This window comes from Channa argus, chromosome 13, assembly GCF_033026475.1.
Source record: "Channa argus isolate prfri chromosome 13, Channa argus male v1.0, whole genome shotgun sequence".
Lineage (NCBI taxonomy): Eukaryota > Metazoa > Chordata > Actinopteri > Anabantiformes > Channidae > Channa > Channa argus.
The window spans coordinates 6,660,020-6,677,428 of NC_090209.1; the positions used below are offsets into that span (position 1 = coordinate 6,660,020).

At 39.7% G+C, this 17,409-nt stretch overlaps 2 protein-coding genes across 2 annotated transcripts in view; both read left to right on the forward strand.

Annotated features, from left to right (window-relative positions):
• Positions 1-926: 926 nt before the first annotated feature.
• Positions 927-9,035, forward strand: nt5dc2 (5'-nucleotidase domain containing 2). Its single transcript, XM_067526519.1, has 14 exons — positions 927-1,377; positions 3,233-3,417; positions 3,507-3,581; positions 3,686-3,741; positions 3,954-4,047; positions 5,319-5,447; positions 5,879-5,939; positions 6,020-6,122; positions 6,206-6,307; positions 6,478-6,559; positions 6,707-6,793; positions 7,203-7,343; positions 7,900-7,964; positions 8,423-9,035. Exons 1-14 carry the CDS (start codon positions 1,005-1,007, stop codon positions 8,682-8,684), a joined length of 1,815 nt encoding a protein of 604 aa, XP_067382620.1. The 5' UTR covers positions 927-1,004; the 3' UTR covers positions 8,685-9,035.
• A 151-nt stretch (positions 9,036-9,186) lies between these two features.
• LOC137139366 (rap1 GTPase-activating protein 1-like) overlaps positions 9,187-17,409 on the forward strand; it is a 47,076-nt gene continuing 38,853 nt past the window's right edge. The window contains exon 1 of the mRNA XM_067526506.1: positions 9,187-9,472. The gene's annotated coding sequence lies outside the window, so the exon portion shown is untranslated. The remainder of the gene's footprint in view (positions 9,473-17,409) is intronic.

Consider the following 17,409-nt stretch of genomic DNA (forward strand, 5'->3'; position numbering starts at 1 on the left):
GGAAGTGTATCTCACATGTTTACATTTGAGGAGGGAGGGGTCACTTCATCTTTTCTACTTGCCCCGGGGTCTCCAGGGTCCTGCAGATATACAGCCCGTGACGTGTGTGAGTTTCTCAGATTACAGCCTCAGTCGTCGCTTGGCTAAACCTGTATTTTCCCTCCTTAACCACGTCCTTGCTGCCGCTTCTTTGTCCAACATATTTGTTTGCAAGTTACTCACTTATAACTCACCCTGATACGTGTTTGTCGGCAACAGTCCTCCCAGGAATTATCCAGACTGCTGGCAGCCGTCCTGAAAACGCTTTTTTAGCCCAGCCCGAGCACTGATGTCCTTCGCAAAACCTTTACATTTTATGCAGTTTTATATTCCCAGCCTTAACAAATTGACAAATCAAGATATTTTTAAGAGCAGCAAACATGCAACCGTAAATTTAAGCAGATTCAATTATCTCAAAGATGACAAAAATAACATTTACTTAATGGGCTACACATCATTGTAAGAGTGTAGATAAAGATTTTAAAATATACAGGCATAACACTCAAATACCAACTTTTCATACTTCAGCTACAGGATTTCTTACACCGTAACGCTCATAACATTATTAAGGACTTTTATTTGGACATTTTTTACAGTGTAGTGTTTCCTGTAATGACTTTATCTCCAATAAATGCCATCATTTAATAATAATGGCAGATAAACAAGTTTTAAAAACAATATGTGTTGGAATAACATCACTCCCTGCATAAACAAAGGTTGAGAATACTGATATTGTTCTAGTAAACAGAACATACAGTACTTTTGTAGCGTGTGTTCCGATCGCACATTCAGTCCGGCCTTTTGATTGGCTGCGCGGACTGCGGACCTCCCCTTTAAATGAGTAGGGCGGAGTTTCCACAGGCGTCGAATATATTAGAGGCGAGAAATGTGTTTTCATCTGTTGCTGCTAGTTCCAGCGTGCAACAGCAGGGGATTTCACACAGGTTGTTTACTGTGAAAAAAAAATGTCTTTTAAAACAGTGGGAGCAGCTCTGACACGTACACTATGGACCAGGGGAAGCAGTACTCCTCCTCTTGCTAGGCCGTCTAATGCTAACGGACTTTCTAGCACATGCAGTGGCTCAGGAGGAGAGCAGCCGCAGGGCCGCGAAAAAACAGAACAAAGTTGGGGCTCGGACAGGCCCAATGGCGACGTGCCATCGGCCAGCGAGTCTCCCCACAGATGTACGAACAGGGAGAAGAAGCGAACCAAGGAGCCCGTGGGTGCTCCTGGTGTTACTGGTGTGAGAAGACGCTCATACACGTCCACCGCAGCCCCTGAGGACCAGAGGTCCTATCTGTGGGCTCGTTACAGTGACACAAAACGGCTGGTTCACGGTAAGCAGAGGGCCCCCCTTTGTCTCCAGGTCCCCCCAATGTACGGTAGCAACCAGAGCTCCTGCTTTCAGCGAACTTAAACGTTAGCCACGTACCGAAGACATTTTGTGCATTTGAGCAGAGATTGCTGTCATCCTCTTTCCAAACAGCCATGTCGGGCGGATGCCACATTTATGCTGTTACAAGTGACGACTTGTGCAACACTTTACCAGGGTAAAGAACCGTGAGCTGGTTTAAACGAAGCCCCAAGTCAGTAACAAGTAACAGCCGACTGAACAGTCAGAAGTCAGGGTGCATTTGTCTCCCCAAATTTTCCCGACCACTGGCCAACCAACTTTAGCTAACGTCAACGGAAAGCAGCTTTTTAGGGTCGACTTTTCCACTGTAACGTTTGCAGTCCACGGTTATTTTTAGCAAACTTTGAAAAAGGTGTAGGGCGCAGCTCTAATTTAGCTTGATGTCATTGCGTTTCATGTCGTCCACGTTTGACAGAACGTCAAGGAGCGTTTGCTGTTTGGACACACAAGCTACTTGCTGTTTAAATTAGCATGACAATCACCAGTTTCCAGCAGGGTGAAGCATGGCAGGCATTGGAATGAAATCAGAAGCTTTGTGAAAAGTCTAAATCATACAATGCAGTAAAGTTAAATCAGTTTGCGTTTTTGTATTTTATTGTTTTACATATAATGTTGCAAAGTCAGTTATTGTTATACTGGCCGCATGGCCCAGCCCTACTTTTGGTGTGTTTACTATGGTGGAAGAAGCTTTGGGATCCATGCTAGTGAAGTTAACAATTGTAAAAAGTGACTAAGATGCAACCTAATGCAAACATCTTTCCCGAATAAAAGTACTTGAGCAAAATGAAGTTGAAGTATAAAAAAGTGCCTACCTACTTAGAAGCTACCTATTCTGCAGCACAGCAGCTGGCTTTATTGTTGTTATGATTATATGATTGCTAGTATTAAAAACATGTAAACTACAATTTCATTTTTTAGCTAATTGAGTAACTAATTGGACTATTTATATATTTTTTATTTTTATGCTTGGAAACATTGTGGAGTAACAGGCCCAAATGTTTACTACAAAATGTTGTGTAGTAAAAAACAAACTGCATATTAATTTAAATATTTATATAGTCTTAACACAATTTGCAAGGCTTGAACTCCTTTCTTAATTGGGTATAATTAAAGCTGGTCATGGATTCTTAGTTAGACTTGGGAGTTGGATTTAATCTTTTGAAATGTGACTCCCACGTGAAGAAGCATTCCAGCAGTAGCATGGCGGGAGGGAAAGGGGCCTCAGGGCTGATAAATGCATGTAGCCCTGTTTGAATTGACCAAGGACAGAAAGCCATGGCCCACTTTCTCCTCTAGACAGAGTCCTGTGTTCATACTGCAGTCAGGGCATTGGCAGACTGTTTGTTTAATCTGTGTCCATGTGGTAGCTGCATGATCACAGTAAATGATGTTAAACAAAACTAACTATTACAAGAAATGCTGAAAATTGCTGTAAATTAAATTCAAGTCTTCTTTTTAAAAAAAAAAAAAAAAGATTTGTACCAAATGGCCCTATTGAATTGACTTAGTCCAGTTGACATCATAGAAGCAGACATTATGCAACCTCTGGGAAGCTTGCCAGCTTCGCCCGATTAAAAACAAAGGTAAAATAAGCAGATTAAGCAGAGTTTACAATAGGGAAAGTTGAATGGCCTAAACCCGCCCTCTCTCTTAAATGTAAACAGTGCATTGTGTTTTCTTCTTTTATCTTTCTCAGCCTTTTAAGTTGGGCTGATTTATTTATTTTTTAAACTTGTCTGACTTGAATGAGGGTTTCCCATGTGTTCTTCCTGCATCAGACCTGATCCCACCAGGCGCGTGTAACCTCCTCAATGCCTCCACCATCTATGCCAACAATGAGGTCAACCTTTCTGAAGTGGACATCTATGGCTTTGACTATGACTACACACTGGCTCAGTACTCGAATGCACTCAATACACTGATCTACAACACAGCAAGAAGCTTCCTCATTGAACAATTTAAGGTATGTTTAACAGTATTGATAACAATTACATGGCCATTATCTCTGCATTTACACTCAGATGAAATCTTTCTTCTTCTTGTTTTTGTCAGTACCCTGAGGGCATCCGCAAATATGATTACATTCCCAACTTTGCTGTACGGGGACTTCACTATGACATTCAGAAGGTAAATTGTTTTTATTACACATGTCCCAATGCAGCAAGAGAAGTATTTACATTTTACTGCATGACTAATTGCAAGTAAAACAATTTTTTTTTCCCCCTACATAGGGTCTGTTGATGAAGATAGATGCCTTCCATTACATTCAACCAGGAACAGTGTATCGGTATGGTGTTAATGCTGATCTGTGCATCTAGATTGTCAAAATTTTAATAGGCAGTGTTGCTAACAGTCATAACCTTTACATTGCCAGTTTTAATCCATATGTTATGTTCATTATATTCAGTTTCTCTATCCACATCTCTGCTGCTGCATTGTCTGACAATGTTATGTGTGTCATTAAGATTTTGCGCATTCATCCATGTTTGATGTTCCCAGGGGCCTGAGCCCTGTCCCAGATGAAGAAGTCCTTCAGCTCTTTGGAGGTACCTACCATATCCCCTTGCAGCAGGACAGTGGATTCTATGGAAAGGTGAAATAGATTTTCATTATTTTTTTGTCTTTTTTTTTTTAAACAGAAGAACTGATTATATTATTGTATAATAAAATTGATACAAGTAGATAATTTATGTCCGGCTCAATTTTAGCATATGGATTTGAGTGTTTCCGCTAACTTTAAATTAAAAATTGGGTGAGGAGAGTTACCTGACATTTATTGGAGCTATTCTTCTTGGCTTGCAGGTATTTGCATCAAAAAGTGCTTCTTAAAATTGTGGGGACATCTGTTATAACTCCATCTAGGACACTTGTGCTAGGGTGTAATTCAGGACTTACTATTGCATAAATCCCAGTGGTGAAAATTGTAATCTCATTTGATCTATTGTCGTCATGAATCAGCTGAAAGGCATTGCCCTCGTCCCTAAAAAGCTGACCATCTGTCCAACACAATAATTTTTTGGGGGGTTTGTTTTTTAAATATCCATCATTTAATCTTGAATAAAAATTAGAAATCTCTATTTAATCTGCCAGTCAAAAAGTTTAAGATGACTGTTTTCCTAATTATCTAACCATCTCGTTTGGACACTTGGGTCTGTTTTTAAAAGTTCAGTTGAAGAAACTTGCACAGCTGGGGAGGGGAATGGGCTGTTAGGGGTTAAGAGTCTTGCCCAGAGGCACTTCGACAGCTGGGACCGGGGATCGAACCCCTGACCCTGTGGTCCGTGGACAACTGAGATACAGCCACAAACTGATGCAAAACTTAATACTTTACAGTAAAAGTATATATGAAATCTGGACAATGTCTGAAGAATCGGGTGCGGACATTGGCCAGAATTGTTGTTTTACACAAGTAACACATTGGAATTGTCTGAATTGGAAAAAATATCACATGGAGAAAAACTTCACTAGATATCAGTGAGAGGTTGTGCCTGGACAAAACATGCAGAAGACAGAACATGAAAGAAAAAGTGTGCTGCAGGTAACACAGGTTTTTGTTTACAGCATATCCAAGCCATGCCAGTCTAACAAAGTATGAAGAGTATGGCAGCGGCCTTGTGGAAACATCATCAGCAAACCCGTCCACACGCTTTAAGTCCCCCTGACAATTTGGGATTGAGCAGTGTGCTCAGTCTACACACAGGCTCACTCACATTACCCAGACTTTGTACTGGGGAGCTTGGAGGATAAAGTCCGGGTAATGTCAGGGCTGTCTGACTCAGACATTTGCAGACATTTACTGTGTCCTTCACAAACACAATTATTGAGCAGTGTTTGAATGTTTTTTTTTTGTTTGTTTTAACACAGGGACCAAAGGTGAAGCAGTTTATGGACATCTTCTCCATTCCTGAGATGACTCTCTTGGCTGTGGCAAATGATTTCTTCATTACCAATGACATTGAATATGATCCAGTTCACCTCTTTAAGGACGTCTCAGTAAGCATCTACCCCTCCCTGTCACAGTATTAAACATAACACAAACTGTTTTTAAGCTGTGGCCTCACCCTTTAGCTCACGCAGAGAAACACAAAGATCCAGTCGCATTTCACTGTTTTCACAGACTGTGATTCTCAGTTGGAGGCTGTAGAATCTGCTGAGCTCAGCTAAAATGTTGTCTCAGGGGAAGAGCGTAACTGCTTTTCCTCTAGCTGTAGCTGTTTCCAGTTACAGGCCACTGCAGCGTGTCAGCTACTTTATCATAAACTCGGCTCTGAAAACAAAAAGAAAAGAAACATTAAAAGTATTAGATTGAAGCAGTGTTTAAGCAGGAAGTAGTCATACTAGATCAGAAAACAATCCACAAAATAAACAGCACAGATCTGTTAACTTCAAGTCTGTTAACATTATAACACTCATTAAATCTTCAGGAAGCAATTGGCATGGTTCACCTTAAAGGCTACATGTACAAATGGATCATGCAAGACCTGGGTAAGAATTTCTCATTATTGTGCCATTTGTATTTGCACTGACATTCTCATTACACAAGATTTCCTTCCTTCTCTTCACAGATAAATTCATTCTTAGAGGCGAAGAGACCGATGCTGTGTTGCATCGATTAGTCAGCAAGGGAAAGAAACTTTTCCTCATTACCAACAGTCCCTTCAGCTTTGTGTAAGTGCAAGTCCACTCTGACTTCTAATGAGTAAGCAGTTCACTTGGAATTTGTTATACTAATGCTCTTTTTCTGCCTGCAGGGATAAAGGAATGAAACACATGGTAGGGAAGGACTGGAGAGACTTCTTTGATGTTGTCATTGTACAGGCAGACAAACCTCACTTCTTCACTGATTGTATCAAGTGAGTACATGTTTCGGAGAACATTGCAAACATCTTAACAGATTGGGAAATGTTTGTGTGAGAGCTCCAAAAACACATCAAATTTGATTTATTAACTTCTGCTTTTTTTGAGGGGGGGGGAGGAGAAGTGCTACTCTTACACTGGTGTTTTTTGACCCCTATTCTCACAGGCCTTTCAGACGCTTGGATGGCAATGGAGACCTACGTTGGGAAAAGATAAAAAGTTTGGAAAAAGGACAGATCTACAAACAGGTCAGTAAGACTACTATCTCACAACTCTGAAATTTGTTTGATCCAGATCTGTGTTTTTACATGTTGTATGTGTTGCACGTTTTTGCTTGTTGCATTCTGTTTGTCTTAATAAGCAAAAGAGGTCTGTGCTGCTCTTTTGTGTTGCAGGGAAACCTGTTTGACTTTCTCACACTGACAGGCTGGAGAGGATCTAAGGTTCTTTACTTTGGAGATCATCTTTACAGTGACTTGGCTGTAAGTGGCACAAATTTGGGAACCACTATCACTTATGAGTCTCAGCATTCAGGATCTGCATAATGACTAACTTTAAGTTTTGCTTAGAATGAATTTGTATTGTGCATTTTACATTAGTTCTGCACTGCTCACGGAATTTGTTGTAAATGGAAATGTTAAATGTATTAGAGTAATTTCCAGTCAGCAATACTGTCTAGACACACCTTCTGAAAAAGTCCTATGTGGCATTAGGGTGGGGCTGGATGGGGCCTACAAAATCCAAATGTTCAACACCAGATGGCAGTACATGGTGCAAATACTGTTGAGTGAAAGACATAGCTATATAAATGATTATATTTAACATAGTTACTGAAGTTTATAAAGTCACACAAGGTTGGGTTTGACAAAATAATATGACATTTTGCTGCAGGACCTGATGTTGCGACATGGCTGGCGCACAGCAGCTATTGTACCCGAGCTGGTGCAGGAAACCAGAGTGGTGAGCACAAGCCGTTATTCACTAAACCTCACCTGGCTACAAGCTCTAACTGGTCTGATGGAACGCCTACAGGTAAGAAGTTAATCCCAGAATTGTTCTGAGCTTTTACTCCATTTTCACTCATGGGTACACCAAGTACCAGATCTGACTAACGAAAACATGTTTTAGTCAAAACCAACTCCATTCCAAAAGTCTTATTGGTTAAAGGTGACCTCAGCAAGCAGTTACTCGTACTCGGTAAACCTCAGATTGCTCAATGAGCTGAGGGAAAACCACAATCTGCATTGTCATTCAGTTCTAGCTACATTATGTGTCATTAGGTTTTCAACTAATATGATGACATGTTGACAAATCTGGAAGACTTAAATTGTCGAGTCATGATTCTGAACAAGGCACAGAAATGGTGTTAGAAATGTTTATTACAAAAACTACAAGCTATAGGGATTTTTGTTTTGTTTTTGTCTTTTTACTGTTTGAACTCAAGATCAGTTTTCTTTACTTGTACCGAACTATATGTGCTTGTATTAAATATGTCCTCACTGTAGCTTTCCAGCTGCATCTGCATGTAATGTAGTAGATCTTGATTTGTTAACAGTGTTTATCATTTGTTTATCATTATTTATCCCAGACACATCAGGAACCAGAATGTAAACTAATTCTTCAGGAATGGCAGAAGGAAAGAGAGGAACTGAGGTGAGGGTCATTATCTTAACTATTCTGTCAGTCTTGAGCACCGCCCAGTGAACCCAACAACCCTGCGTTTATCATATGTCTGTTCAGTGCTGCATATATTAAAACACTAGCATTCAGTGCAGTACTGAGGGGCTTGTACTTCACAGAAGCATTACTTGCTTTGGACTCCATACTTGAGCATATAAAATATGAAAGTTGAATGTATAAGAAATACACTTAATTCCACCTCAAGCAGCTGCATCATTAATATCTTGATGCATCCATAAAAATCCAGACAACATTATGTTGGAATGAGAACTTCACTTTTAATTGAGTCTTCTTACATTTTTTTTTTTAATTGCTGTTGTTAATAGGCTAATTGCTCTGAAGGAATCTTCCATTTCTAATTATAAGTGCACACTTACTTGAAGTGTACATTTTACTTTAATGTTTTATTAACTTTTTTTTTTTTATCCCAGGGTGATGACAAAAAACATGTTCAACCCTCAGTTCGGCAGCATTTTCAGGACCTGTCACAACCCCACCTACTTCTCCAGGCGTCTGTGTCGATTCTCAGACATCTATATGGCCTCCCTAAGCTGTCTGTTGAACTATGACCTCACTTACATTTTCTACCCCCGTCGCACTCCTCTGCAGCATGAGGCTCCTCTGTGGATGGATCAGCTGTGCACAGGCTGCAGGAAGACGCCCTTTCTGGAAGAGATGTCTCACATACGATGAGAGCTGTGCTCTCCTCAGTGACTAATAGAATTTCATATTTTAGGCCTGGTGAAAACTTGAGAAACTGAGAACTTTTCGTTTAACAGGGTTTCGTTTTAGCCAAGAAGGTGCTACACAACTCCCTCCACAGGGCAGGTCTGTGCTCCATGCAGTGACCCACTTACCCGGTGAATTCACTAGAGGGTGCCGTAGTCTTACCGGCTGCTCAGAGACCATGCCATTCAGTGAAACATGCTGTGGTACAAGATTAATGCACTTTCTGCTTTGTGTCTGAATCAAAGTGGAATGAAAATGCTGAGCAATATTGAGCTACTTTCGCACAATTGCAACAAATAAAGAATTTTAAATCTATTTTTGTTCAAGTCTGTTCTGTCTCCTGTGACAACACAGAATGGACCGTCCAAGCGCTCCCCTTGCTTGCTGAGTCATTAAATATAAACATAATTTACATCCCTTCTGAGCATTATGCATCATAGTTCCTGTATCATGCCCACTACCCACTCTGTTACAATATAAAGGATCCTTCTCGTGCTGTAGGTATCTCATCCAGTAATGCTAGTAATAACTTAGCATTACTGAATTATCTACTATATTATTGCAATCCAGTATTGCCTTTACACAAATACATCTAGTGATTTGTGCCGGTTGAATATATTTTCACTGTCACTTTCCCATTTATTTTAATTGGTTGTTTAGTTGCTAGGCAGCGCAGCATCCATTCATCACGACCGTACTCTGCTTCACAAACTCATTCACTTCCAGCCGCCTTTCTGAAGACCGCAGCAAAGGTACTGTTCTCTGTCCGCATGATTTGCTTCATCATTTGACCGGAAAAACGCTAAACGATTGTTAACATGTAGCCGACGTGTGCAGTGGTGCAAGTTTAACACAAACACTTATTTGGTTTTGGTTAAGTTTAGTCGTACTCTCCATGTAGCGCCTTCTCCGTTTGTGTGCATATATTCATCGTTGTGTGGTAGTGATCTGTGTCGTTTATTCTAAGCATTACTTTTGCCCCACACCTGACTAGAACATCCCAAAGTTTAGTTCCTCGATATAAGATTGTTTCTAAATATGTCTTTATATGTATGTAAATATTAAATCATTACAACTATGCCAGGGGTGCTGTGTTTTTACTTTAAGTGACCTAAAAGCTAAATTCCCTTCTGGACCGCGAGTTGTCCTGTTTCAAGTCGCCATTTCCACCTCGCTTTGTAAATAATAAATATATTGGAATGCACCCTTGGGTCCCCCACACAGCGGGGCGGGGTAAGAAAATAAACTGTTGTGCTTTATTTCTGTCACGATTATTCATATCGTGATAAAAGCTATTAGTTCAGTAGTGATGAGAAAGTAAATACCATGAGTATGTTTTATTTTGAAAATTCCGATTTCTTTCACTTAAGATACAGCCCTAAAATATGAATAAACTAATAAGAAAGACAGGAAAAAATATAAAGGATTAAATGACATACCTAAAGGGGGTTAAATATCAAGAGATGTTATTTGTTATCCTCATTTCAAGATTTCAACCAGTGACATTTTATTTCATAATTTCCTTCATGACTGTTCCTGTGCCTCCAGTTTGAGATGCATTATATTTTTTCATCAACTTATAAACCCCCTAGATTTGCCTGACCTTTGATGACAGATTATTATCTCACAGTCCACAGGTGAGAGTTATTGTTTCTTTTAGTGATTAGCAGGATTCCTGTTTCCTCAAAGCAACACGCTGCGTGTGCGTAGTTTGACCCCCCAGCATGACTAATGGACTGCTCATCTGGCATGCTGCTTGCCAACTGCAGATGGCACCTAATGTTAAATTCGCTCTGAGTATGTTGTTGTTTTTGTCATGAAACAAAATCGTCACTGTATGTTTAAACTTTGTCCCTCTGTAGATTTGAGAATCCTAATAAATGATTAAGTCCCTGTACTTCCTATTTACTTTTTCCTTTCAGTGTAAACTTGTATGATTAAAAATGAAGGACAAAGTGATTCATTTAAAAGGCACTGGAGCACAATATCAGAATCACATTAGCATCAAGTGGCCTGACATTTGGTGTTTTATTTTTGCAAAATTAGCCTATATAAGAAAAAGGTTTTAGGGATTACAAGGTTTCTTTTTGAAACTCTGCCCCTACAATGCAGTGGAAACTGAGCCATATCATTTGCTGACGGTACAGGCTTTCTGTTTGGAGTTATTCAGAGAGATGATTCACTTCCTCTATTAGTGTGTTTTTTTTTTGTTCTGAGGTCATGTGAGCTGGTCTTAGTTGTGTTACAGATACAGTATCTCATGCAGTTCGATTTTAGCATTATATGAGTCTCCCTTGACACCAGCACGCTATTTTAAACTCCATCATACCCAGTAATGGTTCCAAGTGGCTGATAATCCTTGACCATAGTATTGAACTGAATCGTGATGCTGGGTACTTGGAAATGTGTTTTGCCTATTTGAAAATGCTGCAGCGTTTGTTTGTTAAAAACCTCATTTGATCTTTAGTGGTGCATCTGTATTTCTGCAGGGCTGACTGGTGTTTCAGTGCATTTCATGGCGCTGTGCCTTCCGTGAAAAAAAGTTGCACCTGAGCAGCAGAAACTGACAGGATTATTTTTTTTGTCATATCAGCTGAAATGTGTTAATGTATTTGCCAAGAAAGCTTTAAGCCTCAATGTACTAAAACCTAATTTGCAGGGCAGAATCCATTTCACATGTTTTATTAGATTTTATCATTTAGATTTGCTTACACTAATGGAGAAACCATCCCTAAAATAAAACTCTTGCATAGATTTTAGCATCTAAAGTCAGTCATATCATCCTTTCATTCAGTGGCTCCCTGCCTCCATCCTGGATTTCTCCAGCTGTACACCACTCCATTTGCAGTTTCCTTCCTTTTCCTCTTTACTGTACCTCCACTTTTCTATCCACACCTCTAAACCTCTCCATTCCTTTCTTTGTACAACCCTACCTTCCTTCATTTCTTTGCTTCCAGTTGAGTGCCTCTCTGTGTCTGTCACAGTGCTGGCAGTGGGAGGCTGTGCACTTAGAGGTTTGTGTGTGCTCTGACAGCAAGTCCCTCCACACAGCAGCCTCTTCTATTATTAAATGTAACAGGGCTTTCACTTTTACAGCGGAGCAACATTAGGATTTCTGCTCCGGGCAGGAAGATTTCCCTGTTGTGGATAACATCCCTTCCTCTGCCTTGAAAAACTGCAAAACAGCAAGAGAAAACCCCACAGATAAAACACAGACCTGTGTAGTTTTTACGGTATCATATTTTTATTCTCTGCAGAAGTATTGTCAAACTGCAGCATATTTGATAAATCATGAGATTTGTATTCCCTTTTCAAACCAATAGTGAAAAAGTACATGGACTATAGTCTTGCTGGGTTTGGAATAATAAGTTTTGGCTTTTAACATACAAAGTCAGGCAGGATGAGCAGTGGAGAGAGGCCTCTGGGCAGCGACTAATTGGCCACTGCCAATCTCCTGGAGTGGGACAGTTTGAGTAATCATTTTTCAGATCTCCCATGATGAGAGTAATTAGTCTGTATGAATAAGGCTAAGTCATCAATGGTCCAAATTGTTTTGTAGCAATTTTGTCTTCCGAGTTATATTAAATCAATGTCACACTTATAAAGATAAAGGTTTTCTTGAGTGACAGTGAATTCTGCCAATGTGAATTAATACACATTTAGTTTTTTCCCCAGCTTGACTACAGCTTGTTGACCTTGTTATTAATGCTGATTCTGCTGGTGAAGTGCTACAGTGAGCCTGTAAACAAAGCTAACAGAGAAAACAACAAGAAAACTCTTGATCCTGCTATTTTAGCAGGATGTTTCTGACTGAATCCCGGGTAGTTGCAAGTCTGACTCTTGTTATTGAAGCTGTCCTGTCGGGAATAAATGCAATCATTTAAAGCCTTTTTTCTGTTTTATTCTGTTATTCAGGTTGATAGCCGAAGGTATAGAGGACTTTTTAGTCTCATTAGTCGTGAGTCTCTATTGCATCGTTAGAAACACCAGAAAAGGCAAAGATTTTCACCCAGTCAGATTCTGAACAAGCTTCACCAGATTTCACATGGATTATTCAGAAACTGGTTTATGTGAGGTCACTAGCTGCTTGTGAGACACTCTGCTCTTTCATCGTCATACATGTAATACGCCTCCTTTGGCACTGCTAAACATGCACGTCTGTGAAGCATGCCCCTTAGGCCCTGCAGTGTACTTGTTCTTCTGCTCATTTATGCTATAGTTTGACGTCTTGTCTTGTTATTGAATCTTTTTGTAAATTGCAGCCCTGTCTGTGATGTCTGAAGTACAAGCCTGTGCTGCAATTAACGTAGTCAGTGGGCAAAGGATGAGAAGCAGCAGTAAATGAGGGCATATTGTGTCATTGTGAGGCTGTCTGACTGATGGGAACAGGAACAGATGTCATGTGATTGGACAGCAGTAATATTTCATTAGCAGCTGGATTTTGCTTGTTATTATTTTTTTAATGAAACATTTCCTCCATAAAACAATCACTGTGTTGTAACCTTTTTTGTAATATTGTAATTTTTGAGCCTTGTGCCTTGATAGGTACAACAAAACAATAATTAAATCCTCATGTTGATACTTAAAGGCCATTTTTAAAGATCGGGTGCATCATTTTGGTCCCTCTTGTATTATTTATTTGAAGACAGCATTTATGAGTATTCTCTCCTGAGGGGAGCATGTCAGCTGGATGACTGCAAAGCAGAAGTGTACTTGATGGGCTTTGAATGAGTCACCCACTCCCTTTCTCTTATCTGAGACTTTAATAATAATAAGTTGCCTTTTTGCTGTTACCCACCAGCATGTTTAGTCATAATCACCGAGTTTTATTGGACTTGGTTTGCTCTGTACCTCACATCCATGCTCTTTGATGTCATTCTTATAAATATTCAGCAAAGTGTGTGTCATCATGTGTATGTGTACTAAGTTGCATTTCAGCTCCTGTGGTGTGGATGTTTGTTTAGTTCTGTCTGGAATCAAATCTTGTATGAAAAGTTTTAAATTGGTTCATTAAGGTGATTGGAGAAATACTGGTTCTGAAAAAGAACCATCGCTGAAAAGTTGTGCCACAGCTTCTGAGCACATGAACACCAGACCAACAACAAAAAATTCTTGAAGTAAAAGGGTTTAAATTAGATGTGTCAATGTAGTTCTATTTTATGGTGTGTTTCCGTTAAACGTTAAAAGGGAAGTACATAGATAAAACTAAGAAGGACAGTTTAATATTTCATAGGCAGATCATGTACAGTACATGGGATAGAGTGAAAAGTTGGTCCCATGCTGCCTGTAGTCACTGTACAACCAGTACTGTACTGGATGTACAGTGACTTGTTCTTCATCTTTCATCTTAAAACATATAGGGAAAAAAATCAGGGATTAGAGAAAAATTTGATTTCCATTAGCACTCAGCATCCTTAACAAATGCCCCACCTTCTTCAGACAGTATGAACATTCATAAATCTTCTGAATCTGATATTATCACTTGAGCCTAAAGTTAAAATAAAAGATGAACATTATCTACATTATCTACCATGACATTTAAGATCAGATACAGGCAAATCGACCACACAATCTAGTGTATTTGTGATGATTCTTCCGCAGAAACATGGCTGTGAAACTGCCATTATGACAGAATTGGAAGGTAACTATATTAAACTGTATTGCAGATATGTATTAGCTTGGTGTGACTCTCAGTTTGCATACTGCAGGACACTAAGCACACATTTCCTGACTCATCAACACTCTTGCCCTCTATAACACCACAGTGTACTTTTTTTTTCAGTGTGCCTCATGCAGAACTTGGTCTCTATTTGTGAAGACATCTGCAGTTTTCCATACACGCAAAAAAGCAGACATGAACACAATGCCAGAGTTCAGTTAGTTGCGTTTAAGTCAGTTCATCTAAAATTGAAATGGTCTTTTAAATCAGACTTTAGATTTTTAATGCAAATGCATAAAGATGACCTGCAATCTTCCCCTCTTTTTTAAAAACTTAAACGGGTCCAACCACAATATAATCATAATTAGAAAGAACAAGATCATTTAAATGAGCATGTTTGATACATTTCTTACATGTCTTTTAAACTTAAAGTTGACCATCACCTGCTTAATTTGTTAAAAAGTAAATTACAAGGTAGTAGTTTTTCTGGAGGGCAGCAACGACGTTGGGTGGTTATCTATGCTGCTCCAAAGCTAGAAGGTCCTCGGTTTTAATCCCAGATCGGCTGTGGCCTTTCTGTGTGCAGTTTGCGTGTTCTCCCCGTGCTTGCGTGGGCTTCTTATTGGGGCTCCGGTTTCCTCCCTCAGTCCAAAGACATGCATGTTATGTTAAGTGGTGAATTACCTGTAGCTGTGAATGAGTGTGAATGGTTGTCTGTCTGTGTATGTCTCTTTGTTAGCGACCTGTCCAATGTGTACCCCCCCCTCTCCAGCTCCAGGCTCCGGCCCCCCTGCAAACCTAAACAGGATAAGCACTCTCAGATAATGCATGGACGGATGTTTTGGAGCTGACGGTGTAATACTATTGACACCAGGAGAGGGCACTGTTACTCTGTCCTCTCAATGAGGATCACTTAAAATCTAGTAGTAAATGCACACTCATGGACATATACATGGCAAAACATCTCCCTCATAACATGTAAATGGCAATTTTTTTTAAAAACAACCGCAATCACCGCAGTGGTGATTAGCTGAAATAAAAACTATTGAATTTGCTCTTCATACCATGATTCGAAAGCACAGGTTTTGAATCTTGCCCTTTAGCTTTTTGGCATTTCTCCACTGAATGAGGGATTTAAAGTTGAGTGGTGTTGGGCCAAGTATGTCTCTGCAGTGGCGAGTCATCTATTGATCACCTGGCATGAAGACAAAATCCTTCTCAGTCCCAGAGAATCATCTATCACAGATCTGTCCAGGACACAGTGGAGAAATGCATGGTACTGAGGATCCATTATAACGGAAAAAGATTTTTCTTTGCAACAAAAATCAAACAGCAACATCTCCCTATCACAGTTACCCACCATCCTGCATCAGATCATAATTGAAGAAGAAATAATACCATCATTAATTGATTTTGTAGCTAATACTTCAAGCAAGCCATCCCCATTAATAAGTTCTGGTTAACCTTTTAGATAATATAACTTATAAATCATAAATGAGATGGCTCAATCAATAAACACAAAAATGTAAATAATCTATCTTCTTTCACCCACTACAGGCTGAAGAACAATGCAGAGAAGTGGTAATTGCATTTAAAGTAAAAAGCATAAAAGGGACAGCGATGATTCGATTCAAGCACATTGCAACAACACCTCTTTTCTTCTGCTGTGTCCACTATAATATCCTGCACATCTAGTGAGAGGCTATGAAAGGCCACAGTGTGTGTGTAAGACTGTTTGTAGTGGCTCCCAGGGGCCTTAGGGCCACGTGACCTCATTGGGAGGAGGATGGTTCCACTCCTCCCAGTAAGATTGTCAACAACAACCCTAACTGTAACTTTTTTCAACTGGGTCAACAGGCCATTTTCTGGAGGGATCTTCATGTTTGTCCACATATCAAGCAGGGTATGTGAAACTGAAATAAACTCAACATAAACAGAAGAAAGGACAATAAGCGACTTATTACAAAGCTTCAATTCTCTCGAAGTGACGACAAAGTGAAGTAAAGTGAAGTGACATGAAGTACTAAAAGACCTTCCTCTGTCGAGTGCGAGTCAACGATCAGTTTGAATTCAGCCAGGAGCAACAAATGGTTTTAAATAATAATGTCTGTCATGGCTTTAGTCATGAACTTAGTGCCCAGTCAGCTGCTGAAGTTGGAAAAGTGTGATGAAAACGAAATTTTGGCAGAGATAATGCTTGGCTTATTTCCTCATACTTCAAAGCACAATTTCCCTTTGAATATTCACTTCCCTCAAATATTTGCGTGGCACCCCCTCCTCAGCAAACTCACCTTCTCCAAACATCCAAGCACATGGGTCCTCCTTGTTCGGTCAAGTAACTGGAAAATATTTACAATCTATACATTTTGTGGAATGATTAACCTTGTTGCTTATGGGGATGTTCACGAGCTCTGCTCCTACCCTTCCAAAGTTGAGGTCCTCTCATAGCCCAAATAAATACAATGGTAATACTTTTACTACTCATTTAAACTATAAATATCATAATTGTATATTGAAGGTTGGAACCAAATTAATCCTAGTGAGTTTATGAGTGAACCTCTACCAGCTGAACATGTTCTGTTTACCTCCCCTTGCAATACAGTATGTTGGCCATCTGGCTAAATACCATATTCAATAAAAAATATATTAAAAATGGAAACATGAATCTTCTCTGAGCTAACTGGCAACAGTCAGTTCACAAAGTAACATTGTTAACTCATGCAGAGGGCTGCAATGCAGTGGACATTGATTTCTTGCCCCCGACATTGGGTTTGTTACCCCGATTGTCAGTCTGTGTTAGTCTACATGAAAATTAGAATTCAATAATGTCTGTTAATTGTTGTCGTCATTCCGACAGAACTAGCTCACATTGTGCTATGAAGGAACATTTTTAGCTATTGCTTATGAATAGTCAGTCAAACACTAATCTGCTTCATCAGTACCGTGAGGGTGTGGTTTGCAAACAAGCCTCTAACTGTCATCCAGTGATCAAAACACAAACAATGGAATCTGTCTTGAGAAATAGCTCAA